This window comes from Culex pipiens, chromosome 3 (assembly GCF_016801865.2).
Source record: "Culex pipiens pallens isolate TS chromosome 3, TS_CPP_V2, whole genome shotgun sequence".
In the NCBI taxonomy this organism is placed as follows: domain Eukaryota; kingdom Metazoa; phylum Arthropoda; class Insecta; order Diptera; family Culicidae; genus Culex; species Culex pipiens.
In genome coordinates, this window is record NC_068939.1 from 156,298,143 (window position 1) to 156,319,487 (window position 21,345).

At 38.7% G+C, this 21,345-nt stretch overlaps 4 protein-coding genes across 4 annotated transcripts; all 4 read right to left on the minus strand.

Annotated features, from left to right (window-relative positions):
• Positions 1 to 4,779: 4,779 nt before the first annotated feature.
• Positions 4,780 to 6,428, minus strand: LOC120414343 (mitochondrial import inner membrane translocase subunit TIM50-C-like). The gene is made up of 3 exons (XM_039575502.2): positions 6,117 to 6,428; positions 5,874 to 6,060; positions 4,780 to 5,818 (listed from the first exon to the last, which is right to left on the minus strand). Exons 1-3 carry the CDS (start codon positions 6,316 to 6,318, stop codon positions 4,969 to 4,971), a joined length of 1,239 nt encoding a protein of 412 aa, XP_039431436.1. The 5' UTR covers positions 6,319 to 6,428; the 3' UTR covers positions 4,780 to 4,968.
• A 315-nt stretch (positions 6,429 to 6,743) lies between these two features.
• Positions 6,744 to 11,372, minus strand: LOC120414352 (dnaJ homolog subfamily B member 12). Its single transcript, XM_039575513.2, has 7 exons — positions 11,193 to 11,372; positions 10,919 to 11,126; positions 10,626 to 10,797; positions 10,168 to 10,570; positions 9,993 to 10,108; positions 7,252 to 7,415; positions 6,744 to 7,183 (listed from the first exon to the last, which is right to left on the minus strand). The coding sequence occupies exons 2-7, from the start codon at positions 11,043 to 11,045 to the stop codon at positions 7,074 to 7,076; spliced, it is 1,092 nt and encodes a 363-aa protein (XP_039431447.1). The 5' UTR covers positions 11,046 to 11,126; positions 11,193 to 11,372; the 3' UTR covers positions 6,744 to 7,073.
• Positions 11,373 to 15,152: 3,780 nt separating this feature from the next.
• Positions 15,153 to 18,097, minus strand: LOC120414042 (ionotropic receptor 75a-like). The gene is made up of 4 exons (XM_039575066.2): positions 16,568 to 18,097; positions 16,387 to 16,514; positions 15,716 to 16,328; positions 15,153 to 15,659 (listed from the first exon to the last, which is right to left on the minus strand). The coding sequence occupies exons 1-4, from the start codon at positions 17,048 to 17,050 to the stop codon at positions 15,153 to 15,155; spliced, it is 1,731 nt and encodes a 576-aa protein (XP_039431000.1). The 5' UTR covers positions 17,051 to 18,097.
• Positions 18,098 to 19,714: 1,617 nt separating this feature from the next.
• On the minus strand, positions 19,715 to 21,334 carry LOC120413628 (ionotropic receptor 75a-like). The gene is made up of 4 exons (XM_039574542.2): positions 21,135 to 21,334; positions 20,484 to 21,078; positions 20,277 to 20,430; positions 19,715 to 20,219 (listed from the first exon to the last, which is right to left on the minus strand). The coding sequence occupies exons 1-4, from the start codon at positions 21,233 to 21,235 to the stop codon at positions 19,849 to 19,851; spliced, it is 1,221 nt and encodes a 406-aa protein (XP_039430476.1). The 5' UTR covers positions 21,236 to 21,334; the 3' UTR covers positions 19,715 to 19,848.
• Positions 21,335 to 21,345: the final 11 nt, after the last annotated feature.

The window sequence follows — 21,345 nt, forward strand, 5'->3', positions numbered from 1 at the left end:
CAACCAGCAGCGCCCAAAGATTTAGCTATCTTGCTGCGCAAATCAAACCAAACCAAAAAAAAAAACACGACACGAGATTTTCACTTTTGCTTTCAAAGAAAATTTCCAGCTTTTAAGTGCGAGAAAATCAACGTCAACGGACGAAACAACGGAAAAACACACACACACACACCACGGGGGTAGAGTGAAAATTTCCCAAATCGCACGCGGGGTTGGAGTACGGTGCAGCGAGCGCAGCAGCATCTTTTCCGATTGTTTGTTGCGCACGAGAGTGGTGGTGATCTTACTCCCACGTGCATCAACCAACAACGGAAAAAGTACACCCAACAGCAACGGTAGCAACCTTAACCATAAAAGAGCTAAAAAGAAGAAGAGATGATCTTAAATGGTGGATTATGTTTAATTTTATTTCATATTGTTTTCGGGGCCTCGAAATTGCTTTATTTCTTCCCGATAATCGGCTTTTTACATGTCGACTTTCGCACTTTCCAATGACTTAATGGGTTTTATGCTAATTTTGTGCGATTATCAAACGAAGCAGTAATGGAAGTGGTCGTCGACTTAGCAGCAGCCGGTGGCAGTTGATAAAAGTGTTGGTTTAGAAATAATTGCTTAATTTGTTCCAATTTTGCGGATTTATATTTTTATGTTCAGATAAAGAAAAGAAATGATTCAATTGAAATAGTAAATTGTTTGTTTCCCTATATTGAATCTTATCTACAAAACAAATTAAAAAAAATCAAAGTCGTGCCTTAAAAAAAATCTTCCGAAGGTTTTATTTTAAACCCTCAAATGCCCAAATTTTGGTTTTCGAAAATTTTAACTTTTAACGTGTTCAGGAACATTTGTTCTACGATAAACTTTACTTCTCTGGTTTTATGTTGTTCCATTTTAGTATTTTTATTTTCATTTTTCTTATTTAGTTTATTTTGATTCTGATAGTATTTAGCTTATTCTATCATCTCCTATCATTTTGTTTTTTTTTTATGTTTTTACAGTCACTTTCCAATTTTTTGCTTGTTTTCCACATTTTCTGCTATACCATTGGCATCTAAGCATTTCATTGTGTAAAGGCATAATCTGGGACATTTAAAATATTACTGCATAAGTATATAGGATATCGACGCTGTCGTGCTAATTTGCCGGCCGTCGCGTCGCTTTTTGACAAATTCCCTTTGCTCTATGTCGCACTTACATAAATTTTTAGGCTGTGTCCAGATAGCTCGACAAGATGACAAAAAAGCACCCAGGATGGAAAGCGAATTTTGGAGATCTGTGAAGGTAAAAATGTTAGGCATTGTGAGCTGCACAAAATGGCGTTCCTAACTCAATTTTGCCCAAACTGCACGTGCGACAAATTGGCACGACAGCGACGAAATGACAAGTGAATCCAGATTTTCAAGTGAAGATGACGTGCACGCCCGAAACGTCAAAATCGCGCAGTCATGGCGCACCATGGACGGTTTCCATACAAGCAGGTGGCCAAAAATCCAAATCGTTATTTTTAATGATGAATGCATAATTTTCAACACGTCAATGGATCAGGAGCAGTTTTTTGTTCCAGATGTTTTAGCCTCCACCCTGTACATAAAACCTTAGTTATTTTGAAATATCGCGCATGATTCTTTTACCTTCCATCGGATGAGGCAGTAAAATGTCGGTCCCGGCCTTGGTTGTTAGGCAGTTAAGTCATTCCAGGTGTAGGAGTCGTCTCCATGCCATAAGTACAAACAACGCACCAAACCAAGCCTACTCCGGTGGAATCGCTGGCGGCGGTTGGACTCGCAATCCAAAGGTCGTCAGTTCAAACACTGGGGTGGAAGGTTCCTTGGAGTAGAAAGAGGTTTGGGTGCTCTCCCCATTCAAGCCTTCGGACTCCTAGGTTCGAGTAGAAACTTGCAATAGAGACCACAAAAGACCCGGGGGTCGTTAACGTGGATGGTTTGATATTTGGTTTTTGCATGATTCTTTTATCTTACAGCAAGTAAGATAGTTCTTGGACAAATAACAGTAATTTTCTCTAAAAAAATAATATAAAAACATGGATTTTTTTTAAATTGTGTCAAATGTAAAACTTCACCTTAGGCTGGTAAAAATTTTATTTAAAGTTTTTGTCACCAAACCGCCTTCAAAGTTGGCCCGAAAAATCAGGGGGCAAAAAATATATATTTTCTCAACAAAAACTTCAAAATTTCAATGGAAATTTAAGTGCAATCAGATGAAAATGATTTGAAATGCATTCCCCTGGGTTTAAAATGATTGAGTTGATTTAAACATCTTTTGAATTTTTGTAAATTTTCGATGTTCAGTATCGCAAAAAGTTTTTTTTTTGTTTTCGTCAAATCTTACTTTTTTTGAAAACTAATGATTGCAAAACATCTTAACTAGTGTAAAATGCATCTAAAACACTTTTTAGATGCAAATGTTGAGACTATGGCTTGTTATTTCAATACAGTCCAGACTCGATTATCAGAAGGCCTCGGAAAAAAATCACTTCGGATAATCGAATCACGAAAAAAATATTTTTTCGTTGTCTAATTTTTGATTATAGAGCTTGGGTATGGCCCCTAAACTACGCTAAAATGATTTAGAATTTTTAAATCCAAGATGGTGGCCAAAGTGACGGTGATGCAATATTGAAAAAATGCATTTTATTTATTAATAGGCAATCAACAACTCAAATTTGACTAAAATGGGGGGACTCAAATTTAATGTTAAACACAATAAAATAAAAAAATACGAAAACAATTTTTTGTACTTGATTCGATTATTTGAATTCCAACCTTCGGATAATCGAGTCTGGACTGTATTTATATTTTTTTTTTGTCTGGTATCAAATCCAGAGCAACATTTGAAAGGGGCGGTACGACATTGCTCTTACGGCCTTTCGTCCCATTTAAACGCGTGTAATGAAAGGCCGTAAGAGCAATGTCGTACCGCCCCTTTCAAATGTTGCTCTGGAAATGAAATCTTAGGTACAGTCATCCCACATATTCGGAACACACACAAATTCGGAACACTTTTGTGGTAATTTGTCAATAGAATGCAAAATGCAACTTTTCTGCCGACCCTGCTATTTTTAGGGCCTTTATTTGGACATTCTCTAGCTATTTAACTAGTAAAAGTAATACTTTTTAAACAAAATCTGCATTTCAAGACTATTTTATCCAGAGCCCCAAAAAACTGCCTCCAAATTGCCTGTTCCATAATTGTGGGTTGTCAATTGTGGAACACCTGAATTTAACTGATATTTTCACAAAAAAAGTTATCAGACCATTCATAAAACATTACTAAGCATGAGTTTTATTGGTTTCAGAGTGCAAAGTCATTATTTTGTAAAAAAATATGTACTCCGGGAGAGAACCAAAGTTTGTTTACATCCGTAAGAAAAAAAGTGTTCCGAGTTTGGAGCCTAACATTTCAAAAGGGCACAAAACTTTTGTAAACAATAGTGTATCCCTTTCACTCAAATGACAGTTTGCATAAGGTGTGAGAGGGATACACTATTGTTTACAAAAGTTTTGTGCCCTAATGAAATGGAAAGCACGATTTGTGGATTTCAAGGGTCAATAGACGAATCCAGTATGAAATGGCCGCTAGGTGGCCAATGGTGTTAGAAATGACAGCTTTCATGTATTTGATTATGGGAGCTCAGGGAAACTCAATTTTTAAGCAATAAAATGATTATTTATGATAAAAGTATTGATTGATTAGGTGCACAAAATGTGTCTAGAATATTATTAAAATAAAAACTGTTCGAAAAATTTGCAATCGAGATAAGTACACCATTCGATTCAGCAGGAATTTTGGGCACCAAAAATATATAATTTTCATATGTTAAGTATTTTATTTTAAAAGAAAATTAACAAAAAGTATGAAAATCGAGACATTTAGTATGGGAGCTTTGATGGGAGCTGTCAAATCTCTTACCATCAAAAAGCAGCGTTGAGCTTTCGCTGGATTTGTCTATGTTTTTCTTTAAAAACTCGATATAAAACGTAAAAATGTACAGCCGGTCTGTACATAAATCGAAAGATCGCAAGAAAAGCTTTCAAATGAAGGTAAAGCGAATCATTAAATTCAATTATCGATTAGCTATGATTTTTTGAACATTGACCGATCTGTAAACTGTTCCGAATATGAGGGATGACTGTAGCATGTAAACATTCCGAAACTACCTGTAAACCCGGATTAGGTCACCGTAGCCACCGAGAATCTGCTACAACCAATAAAAAATACATTTTTGAGACCTTAACTTTGAATATTTGTATCTCCGGCAAATTTTAACCAATCAGGATGCTCCGGGTTGCATTCGACATTTTTTTCCCTAAATATTAATGTTATGACATGATGACCTACCGGTTCCGAAAATTCGGAACATCTGAAAAGTTATGTTTTTACTGCTTTTGGCGTACTTGCGATACCACGATAGTTAAATAAGAACAATAAAACTGGCTAAAAACACAACACAAGATTGCCAGAACCACTCTGGAGTGTCATTAGTCAACTTGACTCTTTTGATGAAATCGTATCATGTTGCACATCAAACTCATGAAGTTGAAGGATGAGCCATCATGCCATCATGTGGTCATGCCATCGTTCGATGACTCTGGAACCGGTTACCGGCGGCCTCTTCGGGACACTTCTGGAAAAGGCTTGATAATCTATCACCCGACATATCAAACTTCAATCAACGGTCAATCAAATCAAAATCTGTAGAATGGATGAAGAAAAACAAGATGTAAACGCGCTTCTCCAATAAAAACATCATTTACGGTGTCCATTCAAAATCGGCTTCTCGTGATTTATTCTTCAGTCCAATGCAAGAGGTAAGCCTACACAATGTGATAACAATTTTTCGAACCATCCAGCGACCGACAAACTTTTGTATTTCAAATGGCATCTACGTTCTACAGCGGAGTTTCAACGTAAAATTAGGGCAGAAAAAAATAATAAACCAAAAAACGGTTAACGTCCCCCGCCGAGGAAGCTGGGCCTCCACTTGGCCACGGCCGGTTTCGCGCGCTGCTTTTCCTCCTGCTCCCGTTCGGCCATCTGCTCTGCCAGCCGCCGCTGGTTCTCGCGGAACTGCCCCAGCGGGTTGTCGAACTGCTTGTAGTAGGTCATCACCTCGCGCACGTCCTCGACCTCGCTGTTGGCGATCGTCAGCAGGAACGAGGCCAGATCGAACAGGGTGGTGTCGTCGTCGTTGCCACTCCAGCGGGGAATGTTGAACGTGTTTTCCGGGTGCAGCTTGGTCGAGTTCGGGTCCCAGTCGACGACGACCACCTTGTTGAGGTCACGGTTCAGGTTGTCGAGGTTTTTCACGTGATGGCCGTCGACGAAGTGGGTCGCGTCGCGGACCAGCCGGAACATGATGTAGCCGTGGGGATCGAGGGCGTCCAGGATGGGGAAAACGGTCATCCCCTGGTCGGCGGTGAAGATCACGATTTCAAAGTGCCGCGCGAGCGATTCGAGGAATTTGTCGATGCCGGGACGCTTCTTGAAGCGCCAACCGGTCTGGTAGGTCCAGTCGGGATGGACGAGGACGTCCTTCATCTCCAGGACCAGCGTGTACGGGGGCTGAATGTACGGGTACTTGAGGGGGTCGGGTAGGAGTTTCTCCCGGGAAGGTTCCTGGATCATTTTTTGGTAGTACGTCATTGATTTCCACATGCGCTGGAAGTACTGCTGGGCCATTGGCAGCGCGGTGAATTCGTCCTCGATGGGGTTACCTTCCTGGTCACGGTCCGGGGCGCCAAAGATGTACACCGTGTAGACGGAGAACATGGTGACGGATACGCCGAAGATTACAAATCTGAAAATTGAAAGACAGTTTAGATTGCGCAAGCTAAGACAAACCAAGAACCTACCCCAGCTTCATCCGCTTCCAGGACGATTCCTTCTCCTTTTTGGACTCTTCCTCCTCCTTGCGCTTCTGCTCCCGGACCTGTTCGGCTTCGTTCGCCTCGACGGCCGTTTGTGGGAACAGTTTAGATATGAGCTGCGGAGCGGCCACTTGGGCGGCTAACTTTGAATCGTCAACATTCTTGGAGGACACTGCAAAAACCAACATCATTACAAGAGTCATGTCATAAAATGGGACCGCATCTTACCACAGGAGCTCAGGTGCAGGAAGCGATAGCCGCTGCCGGTGTTGAGGAAACTGGAGCCGGGCTCGAGCTGCCGGAACCGCAGCGATTGGCCCCCATTCTGGTTGAAGGAATATCGGCGCACGAACGCCGCCGACAGGGACAACACCTGCGGATTGTGCACCTTGACTAGACGGGACAGCTGCAGCAGGTTCCGATGCAGCATTTTTGGGCAGTTTTCTGTGAATATCGGTGTTTTTCTTGCGCAAATCGTTCTCCCAAGGACCTTTTACACAACTTTGCCATCTGCTTTTGCGAGGTTTTGACGTTTGTGACAGGCGTTACGTTTTGGACGTCAGGTGATTTGAGAGTTACACACGCTTAAATGAAATGAATTATGTTTTTCGTGTGTTTAGCTCAAAGTACAGTGATCTTCCAATTTAAGGTCATTTTTCAAAGTAAATTCACTTTTTCTTTAAAAAAATTCACAAAGTAAACGGATAAGGCAAAACAAACAGCTTTTACTCGATCATCTAACTTTTATTGATGAAAAATTTCATTTGTTAAATTATACATTTTAGAAACAACATAAAAACACGGCTCCTGTACAAGAAATCATCAACAACCCGTAATCCCACACGAAACATTCCGCATGTAGACTAGAAACCAAACTTATTAACGACGACCTTTGCTATCATGCATGCAATCAAAAAATAAACAAAAAACCCTTGGTGCCAGAACCGTGAAAAACAGGAGCTGATGTGACGAGGAAGATTCAAGAAAGGATCATTCACTAACACACAGCACTCACAAACCCTTTTTTTTTGTTCTGCTACTGCTTAAATTCGATTCCCGTTCCGAGAGGGGGAGGCGGCACTGTGGAATCTCAATCGTGTGTATTTTTTTTCAACAAATATGCATAAGTTGCGATAAAAACTATTACCGACGACGTCTTTTTTGTTTTACTTTTTAAAGATTTGACTAGTTGTGTAAGCTGTGCAGCTTGTCGCACGAAGGCGTGTTTATGTTCTGCGCCTTAAAGTACAGATCTCGATCGCCAAAGTTGCGCGCCTTCATCAGCATGGTTTCCTCTGGGAAAAGCGAGAGAGATAAACGATTAAAAATTGATTTTACTTTTTAAAGTTTCTTCAACACTCACTGTAGTTGCGCTCCCGGTAGCACGAGTGTTTCAGGTTGTTTAGATATTCTTCCTCGACGGATGCCTCCAGCCTACCGACCGAGCCCTGGTACTCCGAGTGGAAGTTGTCCTTGACGTAGTACGGGATCTTCAGCTGGTTGGTCTTGCGGGCGACGGAGAATTTTCTAAAAATGAAGATTAGATTTATTTTTAAAATCAATTTTCCTCTTATGCTCACATTTTTCCCCTCTTGTTCAGGAGGTCATTTTGAGCAACTTTTTTTTTCATGATCCGAGGATTTTTTTTCATGTATACTAGGGTGTTCCAAATCCGGGCTTCCTCGAGGCTACCCCCTCAAATCAAAGATTGGCCCATCACTGAGCTAAATTAAAATTTTGAGCTCATTCTGACCACGGGAACTTCTCCCTCTAATCGCTTGAAGTTGTTTGTATGGAAAAAATCGTCATCAAGCAACTGTTTTACTTTTTTACCTCTGGATGGCGCCATAGTTATCCGATTCTTACCATTTCTAGATGTAGAACCTTCATAAAATTTAGAACAACTTTCCTCAAGACACCATATTTTTAGGATTTTTTGCTAAAAAGTTATTAGCTACCAAAAATTAACATATCTATTTTATATAAAAATATTGAAAAATCGGAATTGCCTCTTATAATGCTGGAAATTCAAAGGCCGGATTTTGTTATTAACTCAGAGTTTAACAAAACAGAGAGCAATAATAATAATCTATAATAATTATTCAAAATTCGGGCAACATAAAAAAAAAGATTCAGAAATTTAGAAAAAAATAGTAACACAAAAATGTGCATTTTTGTTTAGTCCCTAATTATTTTTTAATTAAAAAAAATAAAAACAGCATTTTCGAAAATAAAAAAAAGTTTTCACGAATTTGAAATTAAATAATTTATAAATTCAAAAACACAAATATTAAAAAAAACATCAAGCATGAAAAAAAACTAAAGAAACATTCCGTGCAACATCACGAAATTTTCCACTTTTTTCGTAATTTGTCTCGTAAATATCAAAGCCATTCCAAACTTTAAATTTTGTTACAGATTCGGATTAGAAGTTGAATTTTCTACGAGTACTAAATGAGCTAGGGCAAAAAATAGGAAAAAAATAAATCAAAAAATCAGAAATTCAAATAAACTTTTATTAAAAAATTAAAAAAAAACAGGAATTAAAAAAATAATTAAGAAATTCAAAAGTTTCTAGAGTTCAAAAAAAATTAAAGTTCCGAAAATTACTAAGTTCTACATTTAAAAATGAAGCAACTCAATAAATCAGAAACCTTAAAATTTAGAAATTAACTTTTTTAGATTTGATGTTTTTTTTAATAATTAGGGCCGATGCAAATATTTTTCAAAGTTTTTGACCCTCGGCTCTGGCCGAGGTCGAGGGACAAATAAAAAAAATATAAAAATTGAAATAACAAGCCATAGTCCGAGCCATAGTCTCAACATTTGAATGCAAAAAGTGTTTTAAAATGCATTTTACACTAGTTAAACACTAGTTTTCATAAAAAAGTAAAATTTGATGAAAACAAAAAAAAAATTTTTTTGCGAAACTAAACATAGAAATTTTCAAAAAATTTACGATGTTCAAATCAACCCAACCATGCTAAAAATGATTTTAAACGCAGGTGAATGCATTTTAAATCAATATTATCTGATTGCACTTGAATTTCCATTGAAATTTTTAAGTTTTTTGAAAAAAAAATTTGCCCCTTGTTTTTTCGGTTTAACATTGAAGGGGGGGGGGGGGGGGTGACAAAAACATTAAATAAAATTTGTACCAGCCTAAAGAGAACAGAAACATTTGCGAAAAGAGGTTCAAAGAAACTGAATTCGAACATGTTTGTTCTTCATTCGGTTTAAAATGCACTCAATTGTAAAAATTCAGCTGTCAGTTGCTCAAAATGCCAATTTTTAATTCAAAGATTTGAATGCATTTTCATCCGAATAACCAAATCCGCTCTGTTTTTTAATTTTTTTTTATAGGAAAACTGAGTTTTTGCTCGAAAATGAGTTATCAAAATAAATTAAACTTTAAAATTATCAAAATTTTAAGAGTAGGTACTCAAAAGTACAAAACATTAAAACATCTATTAAACGGTATAACATAATGCTCGCTCAAAATTATTGTAGAACTGTAATAGAAAATCATATATTGAGTTTATGCAAGGGAAGATTGTTGTAGATTGTTGACTTTCTCCCGGCTTTTCCCTCTCGTTGCCACCCTAAGATAGTTCCATTTCTGCCTTGAACGGTTGCTCAAGGTGACTGAAGGAGCTATTACACTACCGCAAACAAACAAACAAACTCGCACTTCTTCGAGTTTGACAGTTTGCCAAACTCGCAAACAAGGCAAAATGTATGCAGGCTAACGATTGTACAAACAAATCCAGGCAAACTGTCAAAAAGTGCGAGTTTATTTGTTTGTTTGCGGTGGTGTAAAAGCTCCTTCAAGGTACTGTTTTGACACACCTTTTAACAAAATTTATACGTGACATGATAAAACAACAACAACGGAACTTTGTAGATGTGCTTGATGATCAGCTCCCCGAGAGCCTTTGATTCCCAGGTTTATTTTTCGAGAAGTGTGTTTCGCCGCATTTCACGCAGTATTGCTGGAGGTTGCACAGTCACAGGATAATGATTTTTAACCATGGTTCAGTCGAAGTACAACAGGTATAGCGTGTGCGTAGCTGTTTGTTAAAGTTTGAATAGAAAGATACTCACTGGCTAGGCGTCAGACTGTAGATTGGATCCGAAATGAAGAACGAAGACATCATGGAAAGACCGATCAGCAAAATGATCGGCAACAGATTAATAAACGCTGCGTATCCAGATTGCGGCTACGAAAGTAAACAATATATAAATTTTGTTATTCAGAGAGAAAAATTAACTCGCTCACCTCCCGATACTGCTGCTGCTCCGCCCGATGGAAGCGACGCTGCCGGGTGTAAACATGCTGAGTGGGAATATTCCCTCCGAAGAACATGTTAAACAGCTCCTCGGCGGTGAATTCCGTCTCGAACCCACGCGAGTACGCATATTCGTACCGGGCATGTGACCGCCTGGCCGTGTGCGCCGCCGGATGGTGCTGCTCGTCCGCTCCGTACAGGTCGTACGACTTACGCTTTTCGGCGTCGGTCAGGATGGCAACCGCGTTGCCGATGGCCTTGAAAGCCTCCACCGAGCCAGGTGCCTTGTTCTTGTCCGGGTGCAGCTGCAGCGCCAACTTCTTGTAGGCCTTCTTGATGTCCGTGTCGGTGGCCTCCTTGGTTACGCCCAGCACCTCGTAGTAATCCTTGCACCTGGAAGTTGATTAGAAATTTACAAAAATCTGATAGTACAAACCAATCGCTTTACTTTTTAATCCGCTTCACGGCATCCAACTGTTCGGGAGAGTACTCCGGCTCGGCTGCCGGTTCCGGTTTTGCACTCTGGCCAGCCGTTGCCCTCTGCCGGACGCCATCGTCGGAGGTGTTTCCGGACGAAGCCCGCTTGGTGTACACTCCACACTTGATCTTTTCCAGCAGCTCTGCGCGAAGCAAATTAAAATAATGGCATTGAAACACCACCGTACATGACTGCAATTACGCATTGCCCCAGTCGCCCAGTCTTTGGAAGGCAAACAAAGCTTCTCCCTCCACCCTGCTCACCTTCAGCTCGTTTCGTCGGGTGCAAAGTGATCGATTTGGTCAGCAGCTTTTCCGCCTTTTCGATCTTTCCCTCGGACAGGTAGGAGACCGCCTTCTCCACGCAGTCCTCGGCCGCTTCCTTGTTCATGGCTGCTGCAGCTGCCGTCTCGGGTTGAAGGTCTATTTTTATCCTGCGCGCACGTTCCCGTTCTCGGCGGTGAAAATCTCTCTAATCGAAGCAAAGAAAAATGTTCTAGCAAAGTTGCAAGCCAGAAAGTGACCAAACTTAGCTTACCCAGCTGAACCGATGAAGGTTATTACGGCGCAGGTAGGTCTAGGGGTGGTCTGTAGACCTCGGAGAAGCAGCCAAACACAATTAATTTGCTGATTATTTGCTTATAATCATTATTGAACGATGGAGCGCAGATTTCCACCAAGGACCGAGGAAAAAAACAGTGAGTGAGAAAATCGTGAAAACACTGACGTCAGTGGTGACATTTCAACTGAAATGTCAAAAGATGCGTTATCATGTTGATAAAATCGTAACGTTTTGTAACGATCAGTCCCTGATTAGAAAATTGCAAATCGGTTGCAGCATATGATGTCCGAAAAAAAGTAACAAAATAGGCCCGTTGTCGAGCTTGTTCAGAGGGTTCATTGTTTACAATATTGATTGCGCGCAAAAATGTATCGCGAGTGTGAACACATTAGAAAACAAAATTTAAGTAGAGAAATCCTTTGAAAAGTGATTTAATTATGGAATTGTGATTGATGTAATGTGTGGAGTGATAATCAAAAGGCCCAACAGAAAACGGATCGATGGCATGCATCCCTCAACAAGTCGTTGACCAGGTAAGATTTTTGAAAGATTAACATGTTTACATTACAGACTGTCTAGGGGAAACAGACTGGCCGATGCAAAATAAATAGGCACTGGCAACGTATGTTTTGTGCTTGCAACACTGCCAGTTTTGCTGGGCGTAAAGGGCGTTTGGTGTCCAGCGCGTTTGGATCTGTCAAACATTGGCCAAACTGTTTCCTAGACAAACTGTAATACCGTCCAGTCTAAACACTAGAGGACGGTGGGGATGCTTGATCCCTTTTTTTGTACCACAAATAGCTCTCTCATTCTATCACAAATCTATGAACTTGTTGCATGCTTAAACATACTATGTTTAGATCATAAGGGATTTGAGTCATGCCAAGCGTTTAAAAAAAATGTTAAACCGACATTTTGAAAATAGTTGATGAGATTTTTGACGAAATTTACTATTTTCACTCACATTTAAACGTGTAAAATTGTTTCAACGATATAGAATTTTTAACAAAATAGTTGTGTCGTACAATCGAGATTAAAATGCGAATAAACCATAAGTTTTGAGTAAGGCCATACTTTGGTCACCCCTGGTATAGGGGAGAGTGGGGTGACTTGATCCCCTTTTTTTGTATCGCACATAACTCTGTCAATTTCTCACAAAACTATAAACTTTTTGCATGAATTGAAAGCTTAAACATTCATCTATGTTTGGCTAATAAGGGTATTTCATCAGATGAACTCTTCGAATCATGCCAAGCGTTTTAAAAAAATATTTTAAACCGGCATTTTTTAAATGTGGGGGTAACTTGATCCCCCTTTCAACATTTTAAAGAAATCTTAAGCAAAATGTTTCATATTCATCCAAACTCTTAATTTTCTATAAGTTACAGCAATTTCACATAAAACCTGTACGTTTGTGTTCAAAATATAACAAGTTTAGTATGTAAATTATTTAAAAACTTATAATATTATTTTTTGTTTACAAAACTTTTGAAAAAAGGTTCAAACTGCAGTAAGTTATGTACAACTATACTAAAGGAAACTATGTATGAAAACCCAGCCCAATTAATTAATCTTGAGGCTGATTCCAGTGACTGTAAAAATGCAGGGATCAAGTCTTCCTAAGCGCTCTTTTTTCAACAATTGATTGTAAAAATAGTATGACGATAAATTTAACATCAAATGCGTAAGGGTTTTGGAGTTGATAAGTTTATCAAACAATTCATAAAAAAAAATATTTTTTTGAGTAATTTTTTAGTGTTTTCTATGCATATCAAATAAAGAAAAAAAAGATCTCTTGGACGTTTTTTGCAGCTCGTTTTAGAAAAATGTGTGTAACTCAATCTAAACATTTTTTAATTTTTTTCTTTGTTTTCTACAATGAGTTTTAGTTAATTTCGCACAACTTTCTAGAACAAAGCTAATTGTTTTACCCACATGCTGACGAGATACAGGCTTGGGATCAAGTGTCCCCGGGGATCAAGTCTCCCCACTCTCCCCTAAATAAAACAAATTATTGATGAAAATAAAAGTCTAATAGACTGAAAGCAAATTGAAATAAAAAAAAAACTGAATCTCAACTTTTAAGACTGATTTTCTAGGTGAAAACTGCTACAAAATTCTTTATACATACATCTTTACAGTTATGACACTATAAAAAAATGCAAAATATCTATAAATATTTTAAAAAAATCCTACGACCGCTTCAAATATTTTTCAAAGTTTATGTCTTTTTCTGCATTGATAATTATATTTTGCATGTTTTGGCTGGATTAAATTTTGAACTTTTATGAAATTACAATGTACAGCACCGTATAAACAGGGAGGGGGGGGGGGGGCAGAATGGTCCACCTAAGTAAAATGTACCGAAAATTATAGAAAACATACAAATTTATGAGTCCAGTGTAGTAGGCTTATGCTTTGGAATGTTCCCTTCAATGTTGTATATTTGGTTGATGAAATTTTTTTTACTTAAAACTATTTTTGAGCCGCTTTAAAAAAAAAGTTTTTCCGACTAACTTTTCAGGGTGCGGGGCAGAATGGACCACCCTGAATGAGCCACGTTAGAAAACAAGCCATTTTTTCTTAAACAACGTTGAAGGGTTATAAGAAATGACTTGAGGGACCTTTCCAACATAGTGTTCATGAAATTTGATCACTTTTATAAAAATATTAAAAATAGTAACAAAACAAAGATTTTTGAAAATAGTGTAAATATGTCGAAAAAAGACACTATTTATACAAATAACCATCAAAACAATTAAAAAATCAACTAATGTTAAATTAATCGTGATTTGTGAAGCTACCAGGAGTGAAATAATCCATTTAATCAAAATTTCATAACTTTTGATTGTTTTTATAAGGCAGGATAAGGTTGGCCCATTCTGCCCCCAAGTGGATTTTGTTTAACACTTCCACCACCAAGCCTCTAAATGATTTGAAGGTTCCGTTGTTGTTTGATTACCTTCGTAATAGCTCCTGGTAACATTTTAAACATTGCAGAAACTTTTTTAAACAATCTAACTTTCGAGTAAGCTTATTTAAGAACCTCGACATAGACCGAGCCACGTAGCCCAGTAGTAACGCTTCCGCCTCGTAAGCGGTAGATCGGGGTTCAAATCCCGGCTCGGACCAACACAACTGGTGATCTTTTCCCTTCTGGAATCGATTGCTTAGTAAAGGGAAGGTAGTGTATCGTCACAAACTGGACCTTATCACGACACCTTAGGGAGGCGACCTATGGAATGTTAACATTAACCTTAACATGTTAACATTAGTTGAGTAAAGAACTGCCACTGAATCCGCTTTGTAAATGCCGGCCCCGATACTCTTCAAGGGTGTTCCCCTCAGGAACTGGGAAAGATTTACTTACTTACTCATAATTCGAAAAATACAATGAATTCAAACATCGTTTCGGTATGGTGATGTTTTTTGACGTCTTTTAGACCCTTGCCTTATAGTTGGTCTAAATCCATTCTAAAGCTGAAATCGAAGGGTGGCCCATTCTGCCCCCCTAGTCCATTCTGCCCCTACTTAGAAATTTTGGAAACTTATGATTGCAAAACAACTGAACAGGTGTATAATGCATTTTAAACACTTTTTGCATTCAATTTTTTGTGAAATTTATTAGGAGGGAGACAAATACTTAAAAAATAGCTGGACTGGTAGAAATGCATTTTAAAACTCTTTTTTAACACCATGGCCAAATTTTTCATTTTTTTTTTTGCCCAGCCCCTTAATCCCCCCCCCCCCCCTTTCGACTTTGGTCAGATTTGAGGAACATAAACTTCAAAAAATATTTGCAGTGACCTTTCTTAGAGTAGATCGCAAACGCTTTTTATTAGTGCAGATGCTTAGAATAATTTAGCTTTGAAATAATTTAAAGAACCCGTTATTTTTTTCTAAAGAATGATAATTTGTAAAAGCTATCCCAAAAGCTTAGTCAATATTACTTAACTTTTCACCGTGCCCTTTAAAATAAGAATAAGTAATCCATTCAACCATCAAAAGCCCCACACACCCAGCCAAGCACACCAGCATCCCAATAAACAGCGACGAAACGTTGTCCATGTCCACATCGATCGGCTCCAGCTCGCTCTTTGCGCACTTGGGCTTATCGCAGAAGAACCGCTTCTGCTGGTAGAACCCAACCGAACTCTCCACAATCTTCCTGACGGTCACGCGGAACATCTCCCTGAAGGGACTCCCCTTCGGCAGCGGCAAGTGCATCTGCCGGAACGGGCTGAGCACGGTTTCCTGCAGGTCGCAAATCTCCTTGTCGGTGAAGGTGCGCTTCATGAGCGGATACGCGTACGCGGTGTCACATTGGAACGCGTACCCGCCCTGCTGTACCCGGGCGATCCCTTCCGACACGTTTAGGAAGTTGTTCTCGCCGTTGAGGATCTTCGTATGGTAGAGTTGGGTTGCGAGCGGGTCTTTGGTTTGCTGAAAGTTATTGGTTGTTAGTGGGGTTTTTTTGTATTTTGCTGATTTTAGCTTACATTGAGAAAGTCGATGTTGTAGCCCAAATCTTCCACGATGACCTTGAGATTGCTGTCGAGCAGATGCTGTAAGGTGGACATGGTTTTCGGTGGTATTATCAGCAGATATCCGACGATGAACGTGGAGTAGAATTGGTATAGAAGCACCGAAAAGATCAACGTGCTTATGAGGGTGATCCTTGTCGAGTTGAACATTGTTTTGGAGGAAAACCCTTGCTGACACAAGATGCCAAAGACAGTCAAGAAAACGAGCGATCGATTGTCGTGAACCTCTTTGTCGTAGTATTCCTTGTAGCTTTCTGCGCAGAAATTTCCAAATAGGACGATACTTGCCAGAACGATCACACCCAAAACTGCCATCCATGCGTCGACTTCGAATGGTCGCAGGAACAAGTTCCGGTTTCCGGTTACTTTGGGATGACGAAATACCAGTAGCATCTTGGACATTGCAATGGTGACCGTGTGGTCTATTATGGAGATTCGATCCTTGGTGTAGGTTAGGGTGTTGATCGCTAGATCAGCTTCTTTCGATGCCAGTTGTCCAATGATACCGGAATGGGAATCCCTTTCACTGGTAGCAATGCCCCACGATGGCGTTTGAAGCAGTTTTATTCTAAAATTAATCCATATTAAAAAGGAAGCTTTATTATCGTATCAGGATTGGAAGGTACGTGAAGTTGTGCTTCTGCATTATTAGTTCCCAGATTTGGTATCCAAATCGGTGCAGGGCATACGCCTCAACCGGAGCGTCACTGGTCAAATGTTCCATCAAAGTTTCGTAATGAACTTGATCCAGCGCCTAGAAAATGATCAGTATTACCAATTTTGATTTGCCTAAAACCCTATACCAACCGTAATCGCTCCCTTCAGCCAAATCCCACCAAAGTCAATTCTTCGCTCGTACTCAGTTTGATTGCTGGCAAGTTGAAAACTTTTGCCAGTGCTCCAATTTCCCACCAAAGTCACGTTAAGCTTGGCTCCACGTCTTCTAAACGGACTGTACACATCGAACAGGTCGTAATGTTCGCCGGATTCCGTTCGATTAATCTCAACCGCCAGTGTTACCTTGGCATCGATGTTCAAGTTTTGCCCGTCCAGCAAGCATGAAGCTGATTCGAGCGAGTCCGTTTCGCCGTACAGTAGCCAATGGTATGAAGAGTTGAAGTACCCATGGTCGGAGATGACGTCGAAGAGTTGCGACACCGTTGGACACTGTAAATCCGCCGTAGCACCTAATAGATGGTAGCTGGACATCATCGAGTGAGAATGGTTCCAGGTAACGGACAAATTAGAAATGTCCACGTAATGAATCTTCCCACTGAAGGAATAGCTCATCTTTTCAGATAACTTGAGGATATCTGAAGTTTTAAAACAAATTTTAACTCCAGGTTACGTAACCCATGCAAAGACATCTTACCATGGTTCTGGTCGAGGCAGTGGAAAACGACCACAACTCTAAGCCTTTTCCAGCGAAGATAATCTTCCAGAAGGTTCACATCGAAGAGGCCCAGAACCGAGTGAGCCAGTAATAACGTAGTGACTCCCGGTAGCTTCATTGTGCTGTGATTGTGGACCGAGCACAAAGCATGATTTTAAAGCGCATGCAGGGGAAAATTGTTTGAATATTTGATGTGAATTGCTTTACTGAACGGTTCAAATTGCCGGTAAGTGCCTTTCATTGAACCTGTCTAAGGAATGTTATCCCTTTGTAGAGAAAATGAAAGGAAATTCAAATCTTCGAGAAATTTTGTCAATTTCAATTGAACGAAATCGTCCCTATGAAGGTGTAATAACACCAATTTGGTAGAATATCGAAAATCACTTAGCCTATTAAGTAAAATCAATTTACAGAAATCGCAATAATTTTTCTACTTCCAGGATTCTATGAAATAAAAAAAAATCATCGGATAAGAATGCAATTTATGTTACATAAATGTAATTTCTTCAACGCATCAATTGATATCCGAAGCGGGTTTCCCAGAAGCTTCTCGGTCGATCCGTTGACTGTAAATATAAATCAGTTTCGAATTGTTTTGTACACCCATTTCCTGAAATTGATTTAAGATTTTATAAATATAACATCTACTCTCTGTTTGAACAAGTCTGCCGAATAAGATTGGTTACAATGAAATAGAAGTATCGTATTCATGTGTTCTCTTACAGTAAATTCTTTGATTATTGGGACGACCTCCCGAGCAAGGGTAAATAACACGGGAATACCAAATTTTGGTATTACTTGGGCAAATAACAGGGACCAAAATGTGCCCTTGGTTGCCCAGTAATAGATGGTAAAATACCATGAAATCATACCAAAGTCTTGTATGTGGAAGGGCACAACAATACCAAACCATGTTATTCAAAGGGTAAAATAATACTTCAAAATAAAACCATTTCAATAACAAGTTGAGGTCTTCTGGATTTTTGAACATTGCTTGAATACGAAAACTTGGTATTGCCATGGTTTTATTTTTAGGTATTCCCGCGCCCTTGGAAAATCAGATTTTGGTATTCCTGTGGTCTTCCACATACATGATTTTGGTATGATTTCATGGTATTTTACCATCTATTACTGGGCAACCAAGAGCACGCTTTGGTCGCTGGTATTTGCACAAGAAATACCAAAATTTGGTATTTTCATACCATTTTTAGTGCAGCAGTTGCAGTTAGTAAAAAAAAAACGGAAATGATCCATATGCAACAGCCAAATCTACTCACCTGATGATTCCATGTCGTTCTTAGTGATATTCTTCACCACATCGAATACATTTGTCATTGATGAACGGCCTGTACTTGAAGTTCTTGAAGCTTCTGAAAAATAACAAGATTAAAAAATAAGTGTTATTTAAATGAAACTGGTATGAAATTTATAATAATTCTACAATCTGTATTTGGTTATCCCGACTGAGAGAAATTTCAACGATTTTAAAAAATAAAAAAATCTTATTGGGTTTATAAAAAAATGAAAATCAGCTTTAACATTCTTGGGTTTCACGTCATTTTAGCGCAAAATCAATTATCTCGTCAAAATTTATAAAAAAATTTCACAAAGTTTCAGAGGAATTTGATGAAACACTTCAATACCAAAATGTGGCATCCTGATTTTCCACAATTTCAAGTCATTTCTTTAGGAGCTATATCAAAAATGTTTAAAATCAAGTTTAAAATTTCCGGTTTTCAATGAAGGCATTCGCTTTGAGACATCATTTTAGCGCAAAATTAATTATTTTGTCAAAATTGGTCAACATTTTCCCATAGTTCCAGAGGAATTTGATAAAACACTTTAATACCAAAATAATTTTCCACAATTTCAAGTCATTTCTTCAAGGGGTATATCAAAAATGTTTAAAATCAAGTTTGAAATTTCCGGTTTTCAATGAAAGCTTTCGCTTTGAGACATCATTTTAGCACAAAATTAATTATTTCGTCAAAATTGGTCAAAATTTTCCCATAGTTTCAGATGAATTTGATAAAATACTGTAATACCAAAAGAATACCAAAATGTGGTGTTCGACCATTGACAAATTCTGCAATTTTTCAATATCAAAACAATACCTTAAATTGGTATGATACCACATTTTGCTCTTACATAATCCTTAAGACAAATTTTGAAGGGTCCAGGAATACCAACATCTGGTATTGATACCAGAGGAAGGTATTATTACGCATTTCTGTTGTTATTTACCCATGCTCGGGCTTACAAAATCAGCAGTATTAAACAGAAAGTACATCAAGTACAGCCAGTGCATAGTGCAGGATGCATCCTTGAATAAGTGAACTTATGAATTTTCGAAGTAAACAATCCTAAAGGTAAAATAAATGAATGTTAAAAAAATGAAATTGTGCTCTCAACTGGAACATTAAATATTAAATATTTCTTTAATTGCTTCTTAGAAAATGCCGCTTTTCTTTTAAAACACTTATAATTTTAATATTGCACGTTTTTCTCTTAAGGGAATCTTTCAAGTAATCCTGATTTAATTATATTGTAGCTAAATAAACGTTTAAGAAGAATTTATGCTAACTATTGAAAATATTCACGAGAGCGACCGAGTGTTACACACCAAGTTATAGTTCATTTTAAGGTAAGCTCAAAAGAAAATTAAACCGCACATAAACTGTTACAAATAATTTATTCAATTGTGCCACCCTGTATAACGCTTCGAAAATTCCTTATCCCAAAAATGCATCCGCACGCGAAATTCCAAAATTTCTACCGCCAATACAAAGGCACTCATCGTAAACCCAGCCACCAACAGCCAATACAGACCCGCAATATCCCAGAATCCCACCTTAACCGTGGCAAAGCTATCGGTCGAACAGGGCGGCCGCTTCATGAAAAACTTCCTTCGATAGTACTGCACCAGTCCGGTGTCCATCATGAGCCGTATCGAAACCCGAAACGGTTCCTTCAGCGGACTGCCCTTTGGAATTACAATTTGAAGCGGCCTTGTGGGATAGGTTTCAATTTCCTGAAGCTCACACTGCTCGTAATCGCTGAATGATTCTGGAAAATAAACTTGCTTGATTTGATTTGATATTCAATTTGCAAATTTGAACCTACCCATAATCCAGGTGTTGACGTAGGAAGTATCACAGTGAAATGCATGTTTTCCTCGTTTTATAAGATCAACTCCCAAGCTTACGTTTATGAATCCAACATCACTGTTGAGAACTTTCTTCTCGTACAGTTCACGAGCAAGTGGATTTTTCGTTCTCTGAAATTATTCATGAAAATATCGTTTTGCATAACATAAAGCGCCTAACTTACATTAAAGTAATCCCGATTGTATGGAACATCTTCGATGGAAAATCCCAAGTTGCTTTCAATAAGCTGCTCGATTGAGCGAATATTCTTGGGAGGTAATACCAGCAAATAGCCAATAATAAAACATGAATAAAACTGGTAAACCGTCAACGAGAACAGCAACATCGTGAGCAGCACCATTCGTGAAGGGTAAATCGTCGTCGACCCAGCGTAACTTTGCTGGCAGAAAAATCCAAAAATTAGCAGCAGAAAATTAGAACATCTACCTTGACTCCTTTGTCGTTTGACGAAACAACTAAAAAGAAGGAAACCACTCGAAAAAAGCAGAACTAGAACTATTCCAAGCCACAGCATGTTCTGGAAGGGATGTAGAAAAATATTTCTCGACCCCCCATTTTTGGGATGTCTGAAAATTGTGATAATTCGCCGGGTCACCAAATCGATGGTTTGTTCGAAGGATTGCATTCGCTCAGAGGTGATCGCTAGTGGAGCCGAAGACAGATCTACAAAATTCTGCTGCAGTTGACCGATAATGCCTTTTGTTGAGTTGGTTCCGACTACGTCGAAGCCCCATTCGGTGGTTAGAATGTGTACAACTCTGAAAAATAGTGTTTTCTCCATAATTATTTAAAATGCAAAGGGAAACTAAATTACCTAAAATTTAGAAGAACACCTAACAGTTTCACCGTGCGATATCCAAGACGGTTTGCCACGTAGTTCTTTGCAGGTTCCGTTAAACTCAAGTAGTTATCCATCGTAATTTTATGTGGAGCTCCCAAAACCTGTAAAAAATAGTGTTGTTAGTGATGATTTATTGTCATGATATTATGTATTAACTTACAGATACAATTGACCTAAGTTTAAT

Excerpts from the sequence above, each read along its gene's own strand:
- LOC120414343 (XM_039575502.2), bottom strand. The coding sequence starts at position 6,318 with ATGCTGCATCGGAACCTGCTGCAGCTGTCCCGTCTAGTCAAGGTGCAC. Across the intron at positions 6,061-6,116 it reads CCTGCACCTGAGCTCCTGTG|TGTCCTCCAAGAATGTTGAC; the intron begins GTAAGATGCGGT and ends TGGTTTTTGCAG. Across the intron at positions 5,819-5,873 it reads TGGAAGCGGATGAAGCTGGG|ATTTGTAATCTTCGGCGTAT; the intron begins GTAGGTTCTTGG and ends TTCAATTTTCAG.
- LOC120414352 (XM_039575513.2), bottom strand. The coding sequence starts at position 11,045 with ATGAACAAGGAAGCGGCCGAGGACTGCGTGGAGAAGGCGGTCTCCTAC. Across the intron at positions 7,416-9,992 it reads TACAGTCTGACGCCTAGCCA|AAAATTCTCCGTCGCCCGCA; the intron begins GTGAGTATCTTT and ends CTTCATTTTTAG. Across the intron at positions 7,184-7,251 it reads CTACCGGGAGCGCAACTACA|AGGAAACCATGCTGATGAAG; the intron begins GTGAGTGTTGAA and ends CGCTTTTCCCAG.
- LOC120414042 (XM_039575066.2), bottom strand. The coding sequence starts at position 17,050 with ATGAGCTATTCCTTCAGTGGGAAGATTCATTACGTGGACATTTCTAAT. Across the intron at positions 16,515-16,567 it reads GGCTGAAGGGAGCGATTACG|GCGCTGGATCAAGTTCATTA; the intron begins GTTGGTATAGGG and ends ATCATTTTCTAG. Across the intron at positions 16,329-16,386 it reads ATGCAGAAGCACAACTTCAC|AATAAAACTGCTTCAAACGC; the intron begins GTACCTTCCAAT and ends GATTAATTTTAG.
- LOC120413628 (XM_039574542.2), bottom strand. The coding sequence starts at position 21,235 with ATGGATAACTACTTGAGTTTAACGGAACCTGCAAAGAACTACGTGGCA. Across the intron at positions 20,431-20,483 it reads ACAATCGGGATTACTTTAAT|AGAACGAAAAATCCACTTGC; the intron begins GTAAGTTAGGCG and ends GAATAATTTCAG. Across the intron at positions 20,220-20,276 it reads CGTCAACACCTGGATTATGG|AATCATTCAGCGATTACGAG; the intron begins GTAGGTTCAAAT and ends TTTATTTTCCAG.